This window comes from Diplotaxodon limnothrissa, linkage group LG20 (genome assembly GCF_057381915.1).
Source record: "Diplotaxodon limnothrissa isolate DT_005_m linkage group LG20, D_limnothrissa_male_GT1.1, whole genome shotgun sequence".
Taxonomy (NCBI): Eukaryota; Metazoa; Chordata; class Actinopteri; order Cichliformes; family Cichlidae; genus Diplotaxodon; species Diplotaxodon limnothrissa.
In genome coordinates, this window is record NC_140615.1 from 7,567,668 (window position 1) to 7,582,218 (window position 14,551).

Below are 14,551 nucleotides of genomic sequence, written 5' to 3' on the forward strand. Positions count from 1 at the left end.
AAGTGAGCATTATTTTATCACCATAGTCTTCCTAACTGATTTCTTGAATGCGACCATGAGCTCACTGTACTTAAACGGATGTGCAGCTGCAGGATTTGAAGCAACTGTATGATGCTGTCTTGTCACTTTGGACCAGAATCTATGAGGAATGTTTTCAGCACCTTGTTGAGTCCATGCCATAAAGAATTAAGCCAGCTCTGAAGGCAGAAGGTGGTCTAACCGAGTACTAATGAAGTGAACCAGTAGAAAAACTAGTATAAATTTTCTTTAATTCCCCAGAAAATGATTGATTTGTAGCTCAGAATATTGTTGTGAAGGCACTTAATGCAGCACAGTGCTGCCACATACTGAAGTATCTCGTCATAAAGTTGCATCAACACCTCTCTGATACATTAATTTTATAATTTTCTTAAGATACACTGAGCGTTTTTATAGTATCCAATATGCATTTTAGTTTCAAAGTAACCATTAAAATTCATTGCAGTGACTCACTAATATGAGTCACCATGTCATGATCACCTGTTATTTAGGGCACTTTAAGACGTGGTGTAATGTGCTGACAGTATATTTCTCTGTTTTTGACTTTTTCTTGTTTTTCCTATATTTTAGCTGTGTTTTAGACACTTTTAGTTTCAGCTGTTCTTTGTCCTACTCACATATTTAAAAAGAAATAATTCAGATGTAATTATCATCTTCTTATACATCCAGGTCATCACAGCCAGCTGAGCCAGCAACAACACACGCTGCCTCCGGGACACTTTCAGGTGAGGCGCATGCTCGCTGCCGACGACATCCAGGATGATTTTGACTGGGACTCCATCGTCTAGACTGAGCCGTCAGTCAAAGGGAGCGACGAAGGAAAAGACTTGAAATTAATAAGGAGATGCAGGCAAAGTGTGATGATAGTGACATAAGGTACGAAACTGACTGACCTGCTCCTTTCACCTGTGTAACAAAACAGAAGACAATCCAACAGAAAACAAGATGGGAAGTGATTTTTCTAAACACGCTGGCCTTTTTTTTTCTGATAAAAGTGGTCTATTAAATCTAAAGACAATCATGGAAAAATGGAGATGGGACAGACTGAGACTGTGTCGAACGAAGCCAAGACATAAACACGTTTCGTCCAAAGCGACAACGCTCCGAATTGTCTCTCGTTGTGTCCCCGTTGTGCCAACAGGGTTGCAAGTCGCCAAAGTGTTGTCAGTTCTTCTTTGAATTGCTTTCTTTCTCTTAAATGTGCATCCCGCTGCAGCTCGTGTCCCGTGATCTACAACGTTTCCCAGCCTGTGACTGGAATGAACAAAAAAGATGTCCTCTCCCCAAACTGTCTTAAGAAAACCATCAAATTTGTTTTATTTTTTGCACACACTGAGCAAATCCAGACATTTCATCCTTTCTTCACTGTAGCATTGCTTTGCTCGTTGTTACTTTACATATGTGGTGAGAAGGATAATAGTTTGGGGACAAAATTAAGGACGTTTCAACCTAAATCAAGAGTCGGGGCACCACCTGCTGGTTAAAACAGGTATTTTTAGCTTCTATCCATCTATCACAAATTGTTCCTCCTCTATCTTTTTTCTGTCATACAGGACACTAGCTGTAAATTTCTTCTGCCTATTTTATCGCAAACTTGTCATCAGTATGCGCTTTCAACAGCAGGTTAGTGTGTCATGTTCTCAGGGTGTTATGTCCACATATGTCTTCACACCTCTGCCCTTTACATCTCCTAAATGTGAGGTTAACTGTGTGTCGTGTTGTGCTGTCAGTGTTCAAATCCTGTTGGCTAAATGTTAGCGTTGCCCAGGACTCTGGTCAAATGGATAAAAGTCTTCATTTGTCAGCTGTAATAAGCTGAGTAACAGAATGAGCCTTTTAGTAGAGCCAATATACGTCACTGATCAAAAAGAAAATCAGACCGTCGCGTGACTCAGCATTAACTTATATAGTTTTCAGAGATAAAACTGAAGGGGAGGCAAAAGCGCACATCATTTATGACCCTGCGGATCAGCTCGGTCTTGATTTCTAACATGCCTCATTTGGGAAAAGGCAAGCAGTTTTTTGCACAGCAACAAGTTTGATAGCATCTAGACTAAAATAAATGATAACCGGGAACATTTTAATGCTTTGTCTAAGTAAAGATCAAACAAGATGCTCAACATCATTTGTTTTGTTTTGCTTTTGTTGTTAATGTTAATTTTGTGTATGTACAGGTGTGTGTATAGTCCTCTCCAGTTTCCTTTAGCTTTATATGGCTCAAAAAAAAGAAAAGAAAGAAAACACACATGGGAAACAAGTGAATTTCATTGTATTCACACTTTAAGGTCTCCTATTTTCCACGGTGAAATATTAGACCTTAAAGTGCTTTTTTTTCTTCTTTTTTTTCCTCTTTTGGAAGATCTCAGTGATTGTTCAGGTGGTCTAAACAAGGTAATGTTTAAAAAAAAACACAAAAAACAAGATAAATACTCTTTATTATTGCCATTAAATGCTGTATTACCGTGACCAGCATATATATATATATATATATATATATATATATATATATATATATATATATATATATATATCTCTTGTATGTCTGCGTGTAATTGTCCTTGTAAATAACAGTATGTCACTTCTCTGTTTGCCCTGGAAAAATGCAGACTGAAAAAAAAAAAAAAGGAAATGGCAAATGGAGATGGGTATTTTGTTATTTCTCTTCCAGGAGAAACATTATGTACATAGCTTGAGTATAATGTAAATAGGTGATTTAAAGAGGGAAAAAAAAACGTTGGCATTTTTGTGTGTCATAAGTAACCTGTGTATGTATGGCGGTTCAGCGGTTCAAATCTGTTTTAGTGTTTATTAAAATGTCATTGACCATTTTTACTGCAATAACCTTGCATCTGCTACCGTTATTTTATCAGCTGTTTGCATGTTTGAAATCTTGAAATAATGCTGTGTGCATGTTGCTGTGCTGTGCAGGAAGATGTGACAGTGGCTTCTGAGTTTTTAGTTTGAGCCTATTTGTGCTGTTTTGGCCCTCGCGGCTTGTTGTCCAACAGGTGTCAGCCTAGCGCCGGGCGACCGTTTGTTTGCCCTCCTCTGCATGTAAACTAGGCAGACCACCCATGCTTGCCTGCGACACACCGTCACACAGTGTTCTAACTGTATTTATGGCCTCTTTTCATTGGAAAGCGGTCCAGAAAGCGCTCTTTCCTCCCGCTGTCTATCAGCCACCCATGTACACTGCCACTTTCTTTATAAATAGAGCAAAACTGATGTTTTAGAAGATCAGCACAAATGAATTCCAGGTGTTTGCTCATATTTACTTAAATCCTGTTAAATATTTGACAGGTAGTATCTAGTCAATCCAAAGATTTGGCTCCTAACTCCTGTGATTAAGGATTATTTGAAACAACCCAAACCTTTGTTTACATCTCTTCCATTCATTCATGTGGAAAGTTTGTTGCTTTAGCTTTCTAATTGTAAAAGACAGCCGGTTGCAGTTTAGTGTGCCTGTCTTGTCTAGATAAATAAGTGTGTATTTGTCTGTATCACCTAGTGCATGTGTTGGCATGTGTGAGTGTGTGCATGCTGCTGATATCGCAGGGTTTGCAAACAGGAGTACTGCTGGCTGTGGACCAAGAGGAGGTTTACATGGGGCTGGGCCACGAGGGCTCAAACCACCTTACTGCCCCTATCCAGACACCCTCCTCCCAATCCAACCTGCCCCTTGCTCCTCAGCCCGCCCAGCCCACCGCCACCACAACCAGTACCAGCACCCCTCCTCCACTCTCAGCCACTCACATGCACCCTCTTTTCTCTCTCCTTCCTGCCGTGTGCCATTCCTCCCTCTCTCTCTCTCTCTCTGCACTCACCCAAAGTGGCCAGATCTCTCCTCTCTTTCTCTTGTCCTGTCTGCATCCCTCCACCACTCTTTCTTTCTCTTCCTCCACGCCGACCAGCCCGAGTCTGTTCACATTCACCTCCACAAGTTGAAAGGATCTCAACCCACCGCTTTCCCAAACTTCCTCCGGCCAAAGACTTTATTTTCATTCTTGACCTTTTTTGGATCCCTCAACATTTTACTACCGTAGACGCCGGTTGGTGTGTGTTAGGTCTCCGGTGTTGTGCCCCTGGGGACGTCTCTGTGGGTTTTGACTGGCGAGAAGAGCGGAGAAGAGTTTTTTTTGACACAATGAAAGTTCAGCTGCTGCTCCTGTCGGCCCTTGTTGGCCTTTTGTGCGCCTTCACAAGTGCAAGTAAGTGAACTCTCAGCTATCACCATCCTACTGTTAGCACACTATGTCCTCTCTCTCTCCCTCTGCCTCCATGTGCCCTCACCACACTTCTCTTTGTCTGCTTTAATCCCTGCCGATTGAACAATAACACTTTGCAGGCTGGATTCATAAGGGGGGAAATGGTCCAGGTTTCATTTGTATTCATTAATAAGTTAATGCGATTGTTTGTTTACACGCAAATACACAAGTGTTAAACACTTAAATAACTAACACTTTTTTTGTGTAATATCTAAGAATATTTCTTCTAGCATCTGCGGTTAATCCACCAAACTTGGCCAAAGATCAGTGATTGGAAAAGCGAAGGTGTTAATTTAACAAAGAGGGATCAGCTCATATGAATGCTCCGTGTTCATTTTAACAAATTACCTCATCCTGCTTTGCTGTATTTTTCCCTCGCTGTCACTGTTGTCTCCTTTTTTCTTTTTTTCTTTTTTTTTGCAAGCATGGGGGGAAAAAATATATGATGTAATAGCAAGAAGCTCTGGTGCCTCGTGTCTGTAGTTTTCTTGGCACAGCCAAAAGAGAAGAAAGCAATATCCTTTGGAAGCGTCCCAAAAACTGTGGTCATGTGCAGGGGGGGGGGGGGCTGTAAACTGTAACATACACCGTACATATTTATCCGAAAGCCTATCCTGTGCTTCCTCTCGTTTTACTCCTGATTCTCCTATTTCTCTCTTGCTGCACTTGATTTTGTTTTCTCCTTTTTCCCTCTGTTTTTCTTCTCCCCCCTTCATCTGTGCTTTGTCTCCAGTCGCTCTCACAGCATGTATCATTTAACTTTCTGTCTTTCTTTGCCTTGCTTTCTTCTTTTGCCTTGACCAGCCACTCTCTGCCCAGTAGTTGTGGCTGAAGCCCGAGGAAAGTGCAGGGCAGGGCAGGGCCGTTTTGTGTCTATGTGGGTGTATTAATAGTGGGAGGCTCTATATTTAAGAGGGTCATATGGATGAGAGAGGAGCAAGAGACGTGATGAACTTTGAGAGCTGCCCCACCCTCTTTTACCCGTGTGTTGTTAGCATGTACAGCACACCAGCCCTTGGCATTTACCCATCTTTGGTGGGGTTGCAAACTTTACCACTTAAAATAACCCCTTCCTTCTCCACCCCCCAACCACCACCGTCTCTTAACAGCCCTTCAGCTTTCTCAAGCTCTCTCTCGTCCAGGTTCATGAGTGTAACCCTCAGATTTGGGGGAACACAGGATGCACAAAAAGCGATGGGTCTATTGTTACACGACAAGCTTTTCCTGGTCTGTGTGTCTCTCCCGTTTTATGGCGGGGTTTGCTTTTTTAACTGAGGAAGAAACTGCTGAAGTTTTCAGAAAGTCTTCCCTGTTCTTGTTAAGAATACAAAGGAAATCAGTCATTCCCCACTCATACCTCACAAATGGAGCCTTTCTAACTCCCATCTCCATCCTGTACAATCATCCACCACCGCCCTCTCGCTGCTACTCCCCCCGCCCCTCCCCTCGTCTCCTTCTTATGAGTTTTGTCTGCAGTTGCTTGGCCAGTAACATCCCATTCACATCTGGCCGCCAAAGGAAGAGGTTAATGCCCTTTGTCCGAGCCCGCTTGAAGAAATGACCCAAATGTTGCGCTCCTGTTCCAAGTATGAGACACACGCGCGTAAGGAAAGACCACGAGGTCCGAGGACTTCTCACACCAACTGAATCTAATTAGGAGAAGAAAAAATGTAAAAAAAAAAAAAAAATGTAAAAATAAATAAATAAATAAATAAAATACTTCCATACTTCCAAAAATTTCCCTAAGGAGAAAGATTCATCTGTTTAAGGAAAGGGGAGGTGGAGACTGTTTTATCCCAGACCAAGCCCTTATCCTGACGAAACTGAGACAGTAGCAGCTCCAAAAAGATTAGAAAAAACACCAAGATTTATGTGCATATCCTCAACAAGTAAAAAGGCACAAATGCCAGCCTTGCACTTCCTCTGTGAGACATGGAAAACATGAGAAAGGAAATGCAAGCCTGGATGTTCAGCATGATAATGCACCGTAACTTGTTTATTTGTGTTCCCTTCGTTTAACATCACGCCTGTTCCGGTTCATTGTGCTGTGGCAATGTAGTGAGAAACTGTAATGCCCGAGATTAAAGGCCAACTTGATGTAGTGCCAATTTCTGCCCCTGGTGATAGAGTCCAGATGGGACCTGCTGCATGTCTTTTTTATCTGAGTTAGAGTGGGAGGAGAAAAACACGAGTGGCTATAAAATGAATGTGGACACACATTCAACGCACATTGTGTTGCATCTGCGATAAGGCCGGCTGAGAATATTCCACTCTTGCTTCAAAAAGTCCTCAGCGTGCACTGCATGGCACGGCCCGGTGTTTTTAGAGATGACTCCCACTAGTTTCGCAGGGGAGTGTACGTCATGTGACATCTCATGTTGGTGTGGTGAGATGGGGAGGGCGTCTGTATCGCTCACACTTTACTCCCTAAACACCACGAAAAACATTCCTGAGATTCGAAGATGAACACACTCCCTCACATCTCGTGCACTGATCTTTTCTGTCCCACACAGGAGTGTGAATTAGCAACTTACGTACACACACACACACACACACACACACACACACACACACACACGTACGTACGTGCATACAGGGGGCTTAAGTGACAGCTAATTGTGATAATAATGAATGGAAGCCTGTACTCCCACCTTTGCTGTCTCTGGCTGTATATTATTGTGTCCCTCCATCACTCTTTTGTTTTTTCGCTTTAATTTATATCAGAAAGGAGTGAACTTCCCCCCCTCCATTTCTTTCTCACCTCATTTTGCCCAATTCCTTTACAGCTTTTCACTCAGCCCTTTTCTTCACCTCGCCCTCCCTGTCCTGTTTTTTATTTTCTGCATCACTTAGTTTTTTAGGGGAAATTGTGGGAACAAAATATCATGGTGGACCAAAATAATTTATTAAGCTTATGTTTTACTAAGTAATAATTGTGTTTATTTTTTTTTTACTCTAAGTTAACCCTTTAATGCACAAGTTCACATACATGCACACAAACATGAATGAAGGTTTTCGGGGCGCTGGATGATGTTTCAAGCATGCTTGACATGAAAACCGATGCAATGATGAAGAAGGTTTGAAAAGAAAAGAAAACTGCTTCCAAAAAAAGTTTAGTTATTTAATGAAAACTAACTGGAGTTATTTTTTTTTTTACCTTAAAATTTAAATTATATATAGATTGAATAAATATCCTTAGTGTAACTCTTTGTCAGTTTGGTAAAATTTGTTATTACAGCTTGCCTGATGAGGGGCTGATGGAGGTGTTTTTCGAGGGTTTGGATGTTTACAAGACTGTGAGTCAACTGCTTAAAGTAATACCTATAATGATTTGCAGAAACTCTGCCACTGGCATATGCCCTCCACGCAACAATAAAAACCGACTAAAACTGACCCTGAAAGTAATAAAAACGAAACTAAAGGTAAACATGTTCAGAATGATAAACACTGAACTGAAATAAGAAGAGCAGCTCTGGAAACTAACTGAAACGTAACTAAATTAAAAAGGAAAAAAAAAAGTCAAAATTAAATCAAACACTGAAACTCGCGAGAAAAAGCAAAGCATCCAACTTTGCAGTCATCGTTTAACTGACTGAGAGTCAGACTAAAACTAGTTGTAGAAACTGTAGCAGCGTCAGGCTTCCTGTTCTAGGTCTGTCCATTTGCCCCCTGAGGATGAACACAAGCTCACCTATGTGTTGCACACACGCAATACATCTTGCTATAAGCGGACACACCATGTTCACAGTGAAATCAAGCACTCTAGACGGGACACGGGGTGCTCCCTGGCGTCTCACTTTTGAAACATGCCATTCCCTCAAAGCTCCCCCTCCACCCTTGCTGCTTTCTCTCCCCCCTTCTCTTTCTCTCCAAGGATTCAGCCTTCTCAGCGGTTTCATCAGCAACAAACCTATCCTCAGGGAGTCTGGTTTATGAAGACGACGATAGTGAAGAAGTAGATTAAAAGGAGAGGAGGGGGGAGTGTATGTAAGCCGTTAAAAGTCACTGTGTTACTCACTAATGCAGCTGCATTAACCCAGAAGGGCTAGCACGGTGGGGAGGAAATACTACTCAGAGCTAATTGTGGGAACTGTACACATAATGAAACAATTGGTAGTGGAGAATGAGGGAGTGATTACACGTAGCACAGAGCCACGCTCAGTGGAGCACAGACCATTTTATCATCGCTTACAGACGTTCCAAACAAACAGTCTGAGTCGCCATTAGTAAACCCCCTTCTCAATAGTCTTCCTCAGTGGGAACAAATGTTTTGTTATATTTACCCCCGCCTGTTGCTAATGAACACACCAGGCAGCACAGTGCTGCACCGGTTGGTAGACTAACCCCAGCCATTCAAGAGTTATTTTTACCCTGGGTAAAGCATTCTCTATTATTTCAGGTATTTAGAAGAACTGGACAAAAACGGAGCTGGAGAGAGCATGATGTCAGGAGCTAAGTTTGGAAGACTCGCACAGAAGCTCATTTTTGCTCTCTGCAGTAAGGAGGCTTTGTGCGATGAATAGCTTTTAATCGGGGGGGTTTTTTCCAAAGAAAAAGGCGCAACTTCAGGCCAGCAGCTTGTCAGTGGAAAGTTAGGCGCAGACTGTAATTTTGGTGCCACGCTGAAATCTACCTCCTTAATTTTGAAACGGTGCTGTCCAGGCTAGAGTTTCATTTGTGGCTGGGAGGATGTTGAACGTGGGGAGATGGAGCTCTGGTTATTGGTGGGAAATGATCATGTTGAGCCCAGGCCGGCTCGTGGTCCAGACCCTCATGAAAGAGGCAAAATAAACGCTAAATACATGTTTTTTACAGATGGGACAAAATAAGAGACTACCATGACACAGATGGTCTTCTGAGCTCTGACAAAGTGCGTTTTAGATATTAAACATCAGTCAAGAAAACATATGAAACTACAGAAAAACTCAGATGTTTTAAACTGCATATCGTCTTCTTTTTTTTACCTTTTCAAAGAAACTTTCATGCTTTCTCCCTGTGACCCCACCCTCCTGTGACTGCACGGATTAAGTGTCTGATGGTTAACAAGCCTGTGTAAGCTCTGCTTACACATGCGGCAGTGGCTCCCTCCACAGGAAATAAGTCAGAGCATGTGGCATGCAAGTTCGCAAACACGAGGCCCTGAAGACCGGATAGAGGGATGGGGAGGGGGAACAGAGGGAGGATGCATATTATATGAAGTCAATGGGTGGGGTGTGCATGCTGATACAGTGCTGATGATGGGAGAACCTGTATGAGACAGACGAGGAGTGTGAGAAGGGGGAAAGGTCAAGTAATGACATCATGTTGTGAGTGAAGCGTCATTAACGCTGTTTATTTTTCACATTTTCACCCATCCCCACAGACGGAGGCAGATCTATTGTCCATTTATTTACTGGTATTGTTATAAACTTCGCATTTTGACTCACAACGATAAAGTTCGTCATTGTCTTAGACCGGGTATTTTTTTTTCTTTTTTTTTAGCTAACAATGATAAAGTGAAAGGCTACAGATAGGACGATTGAACTGAAACATTGCTGAATTATGTCAAACAAGAATTTGGTTGAAACGACAATGGCCTTTCAAACTTCCACGGCATGAACATGCCAATCAACTGTGCTCTGAAGTTACAAAGAAAACAGACCTTAAACAAACAACATTTAATGTCCACTTTTACTTGAGCTATCATCTTGCTGAGTGTTGGATATGTACTAATGCACAGGTTAATGATGAAGGTATTATAACATAGATACCGATATGTCGGTATTTGCATTTATAATCGGCCAGTAAATGAAAGCAAGTGACATGAGAAACACCCTTCAAACATGAGTGTTGACGTTGCACGGTTTGTCCATCAGAGGGCATGCCTCAACTTCCCTTTTGCGCCCCATGTTTGGTGCGCACAACCAGCTGATCCACGCAGAGCCTGTCAGAGCGTAAACGAGTAATTTACTCAACTTGCTGAAACTGTAAAACAAGATTATTTTTCAACTGAATTGTGATATTATCTTAGTAAGCACTCTTAAATAACTGCAGATAATACATGTTAGGGAAACCTGCTTATGTTTTGTGTGTGTCTTCTCAAAGAAAGAAATATTGACTGGAGTTTTTAAATGATCAAATATCAATATCAGTCTCAAAAATGTGTCAGGGTTCTTTTAAGTGCACGATCACCCATCCTGAATATTTAATGCTAGGGTCCATCAGGCTAATACTCAGTGTTAACAAAAGCCAGATGTTTATCTGTTAGTATTCAAAGCGACATCTGTAACATGTCGTTTTTCATCACTGAAAAGTTCGTGATCAGGTGGAATTGCATTAGCAGTACAACCCCAGTACCTGGGTGCATTTTACCTAGCTGCACCAAAAACATCCTTTCTTGTTTTTCAAACTTGAACTTACTTTTAACTTAACTGGAAAAAGATATAAATAAAAAAAGAAATAAAAAAAAAACAAAATAAATTATAATTTGATGAGTTTTGAATACTGGGAGATTTTCACAGTTAAATTAAAGAAATCAGCAGAGACATCGATATCACAGGGAGAAAGCCAAAAATGACCCATCGAGAAAGCACTCTGTGATAGTGAAAAAACAAATTTTGATAGATTCTTATTTCCTTCCCCCAGATCCAATTACAGACCCTACAGAACTTCACTCTTCATCTGTGGTCATTACAGAAGGAGAAACCACACCTGGTGTTGCTCTAGAGGCTAATCCTACCACTGTTGTCACCAGTCATCCTCCATCTGTACCAACTACGGCCCATTTCGAAATTACAACACACGTTTTCAATGACCATATCAGTGTGCCTGTGCCTACAACTGAAGCCCTAGTCACTGAAACAGAAGCTCCCAATACACCTACCCAATACGCTGAATATACGTCTGAGGAGACCACATCGTCCACTGAGCAAGTACTCAGTGAGTCCCAAACAGACGACCTCACTGAGACAATGGGCCCTACTGGGACAGTGATCCCTGCTGACACAGAGGGCACTGCTGAGAGAGTGGGCCCTGTTGGGACAGAAACCACTGACCTGATCATTGAGGAGGACACAGAAGGTGAGGAAAGTGTGGGAGAAAGGAGAGGTCAGTTTGAATAGATATAATGGTGACACTTAATAAGTCTAACATACACTTAATAACCATTGCTGTTTAAATATATTAACTATGGATCTAAATGCACTAACTCTCATCTAACAGAGGCCCTGAGCTCTGGACAGATTGTGGGCATTGTAGTCGGCGCCCTGCTGGCAGTGGCCGTCATCACAGCAGTGGTGATTGTTGTCTTGAAGAGGATGGGCGAATACTCGTAAGTAACTCACTACCGCATGTACATAAGCACAAAGATTAAATCCATGGCAGTGTTACATAGATGTTGGGCACTGAGTCATCACTGAACCATCCAAGAATGAAGTCACATAGGAAAGAAAAGGTGACTACGAATTCTCCCAAACCAGCATTTCAATCAAAATTGTTCCTGAGCACATGTGAACACAGACGTTCCTTCCTGAAAGTAGATCAAGTCCATATGAAGTGACAGTTTTCTGTCCCCTGTGAACATATGATGATAATTACTGCTAATAATGATGGCGAATTTTTGTGTCACAGGTCTGCAAGGAACAAAAAGCCTGGCAGAAAGCAGAGTGTTATGGTCTTTGTAAAGTTTTCTATTTTACCCCTTCAGCTAATCATTTTAACCCCTCACACACCTATTTACAGCCATCTTTTTCCCAAGAGCTACTGACAAGGCTCCATAGTTGTTCCTCTGTTTGCTGACATAGAGTCCCATGCTTCTAGGTGGAAAATCCAGCATTCATGGTGACAAGTGGCCTTAAAATGAGCTTGTTTATTGACTTAGTATCGGTCTACATGGCCCATGGCCGTCAGCTAGAGGGGTTTTGTGTTAACAACTTGATTTGATCCCTAGAAACACAGGGGCTTTGTACATTAGAAACAGGGTTGCTAACCAGAGCAATCGCCATCTGTTTGTTTTTTTAATAAGTTAACCAATAATCAGATTTTCTTTAGTTATTGTACCGTTTGAAATAAAAAAAAACACAAAAAAACTTTTTCACAGAAATTGAAAATTGTGTATTTTTTTTTAACTCCATTCAACTTTTGAAGCTGCGTAATCTATGAATTATGCATAAAACCCAGCTTTGTTCACCATCTAATTTTACTTAACAAGTCCCCCGATGAATTAACTTTAAAATAATATAAACCCTAACTGCCAATCATATAAAAAAAATCTTTTCCATCTCTGACCGGATCTCTCTTTGTATCCCACAGACCTTGAGGAAAAAGCCTACAAAGCAGCGGGACCGTGCGAAGTTCTGGAAATTCTGAACTACTGAACTGTGACGTCATTTCTGATTATTAAAAACAAGCACGCGATGCCAGAACTAAGCAAACCTAACCAGCTCTCTGGACTGTGTTAACAAAAGCGAGGGGCGAGGGGCACGGGGTGGGGAGGGTGGGGGGTTTATTTTTTTAATGTATATATTGCCAAAATCCTCACCTGCCCCTGCAAACTTCCTGATCCCGAGGAGCTGTTAAAGAGAACAAAACAAGGTGACAACAGGATGTCAGGAAGAATTTCAGGCTTTTCAAATGCATTTTGTAGAAAAAAGACAAGACAGGGGTAAGTCCTCCACATAAGCGATTTAGTGACTGACTTAGATTAATACCAAGAAAGAAAAATGACATAAAAATTAGAAATACTTACAAATCAAAGACATAAGGAGGCTGGGATTAGGAAAGAAAACAAGAAATACTGTTGCCAATTTTGCTGGATGTATATACAGTGCTAGACAAAGACTATACTGCATTCAGTTACTCTCATATGTTGCACTCGCATAGGCTAGGCATTTAATATTATGGAATATGCAGTACACTATGTACAGGCAGCCTTAGGCTATTGTTGTGGCTAAAGCACCCACGAGCACCGGTATAGAGTATGCTGTCATGCAGCCCCTAATAGGTTGGCCAACTGGATGAAGCTTCTGGCCCTGGTGAGCTCTGAGGGTCATCAGACACGAAAAGACACCCCTCGTTTGCAAGAGTAACGTGACATTCTGCCCAGTTTAACACTTACATATAAAAACCTAATACATATCTGTGAAATTTAGCAGAAGGGTTTGTGCCACTGTCTCTGGTATTCTCTAGCTAGCTAAGATGATTTTTTTAATTTTTTTTTTGGAAGTGCATTAAAAATGTGAATTGAATGTACTTTTAAACTGATACCCATTCCAAAACAAACAACTTGGCCCGTTAGCTTATAAAGGCTCGCACATTTGGTTACCAGACATAGCAGTGACATTGTCTTGACAGTGCTTCTGTTAATACCAGAACAGCCATCCAGTCTTTTCAGTTGACCTGACCCTAGATCACATGCATAGGATGACAATTTATAATTGCACTTTGTTTTAGTGCAAAGTGTTTGGCAGTTATGCCTTTTTTTTTTTTTTTTTTTTGCAAGAGTGTGTCACATGGATGTACAAATAATGACGTCTCGGCTTACCCCTGCTTGCTTTAAAAACGTATTTAATATGTGCACTGAATGAGTGGTGTAATATTTAATGAACAAGCTTCAGACACTGCAAATGTTTGCAACGATACATGTCCCTCGTCCCACCCACCCCTTCTGCTTTGCTGCATATTATCACTTCTGAGTCTTTAATTTGTGCCGTCTGATTCGTTCAAAACGTTTATTTAATTGCAGTGCTTTTGGTCATACTGTTTCAATAAAAACAATTTAAAACACAGTATTTTTTTGTACTAAATTATTCTCTAAAAGCTGCCCTTTGTCTTTGGAAAATATCTCTTTTCTGTTTATTGTCCCGTTCGGATCCTATCAGTTGCAGATGATCATATAGATGGCTTGGAAACGCCTCCGAGTGAATTTACTCTTTATCAGAGCTTTATCCACTCTTAACTTGGAAAAATACTTGCGACAGTTAAAATCACATGACACTTATTTTCTGTTTCCACATTCAAAATGCCAACGTTATTAACGACCCTCCCCGGGGGCAGTGTCCAACTGCCCACTGTGATTGGCCCGTTTAAGTAATGCTTCAGATTTTCAAAAAGAAAAAAGAAAAAAACAGCCCCTATTAGCAAGCACACAAACAGAACCAAATATGGAGTACCATATGGCCTTGAATCATTGGGTCTGTTGAGCCCTCTGACAGTTAGGTGTGTTTTTTTGTGCCGTGTTGCGGGGCTTTTCATACGGTGCTGTTAAGCTG

At 41.3% G+C, this 14,551-nt stretch overlaps 2 protein-coding genes across 3 annotated transcripts in view; both read left to right on the forward strand.

The window, feature by feature from the left end:
• Positions 1-1,384, forward strand: part of LOC146610447 (forkhead box protein J3-like) — a 60,293-nt gene extending 58,909 nt beyond the window's left edge. The window contains exon 12 of the mRNA XM_085344213.1: positions 709-1,384. Coding sequence (XP_085200339.1) covers positions 709-827 — 119 coding nt within the window. The 3' untranslated portion in view covers positions 828-1,384. The remainder of the gene's footprint in view (positions 1-708) is intronic.
• A 2,453-nt stretch (positions 1,385-3,837) lies between these two features.
• pdpn (podoplanin) lies at positions 3,838-12,757 on the forward strand. Of its 2 annotated transcripts, none has more exons than XM_085344894.1 (4): positions 3,838-4,247; positions 10,929-11,390; positions 11,505-11,613; positions 12,594-12,757. In XM_085344894.1, exons 1-4 carry the CDS (start codon positions 4,184-4,186, stop codon positions 12,598-12,600), a joined length of 642 nt encoding a protein of 213 aa, XP_085201020.1. In that variant the 5' UTR covers positions 3,838-4,183; the 3' UTR covers positions 12,601-12,757. The 2 variants fall into 2 exon arrangements, with proteins under 2 accessions (XP_085201020.1, XP_085201021.1); XM_085344895.1 differs by having other exon boundaries at positions 3,840-4,247; positions 10,929-11,363.
• Positions 12,758-14,551: the final 1,794 nt, after the last annotated feature.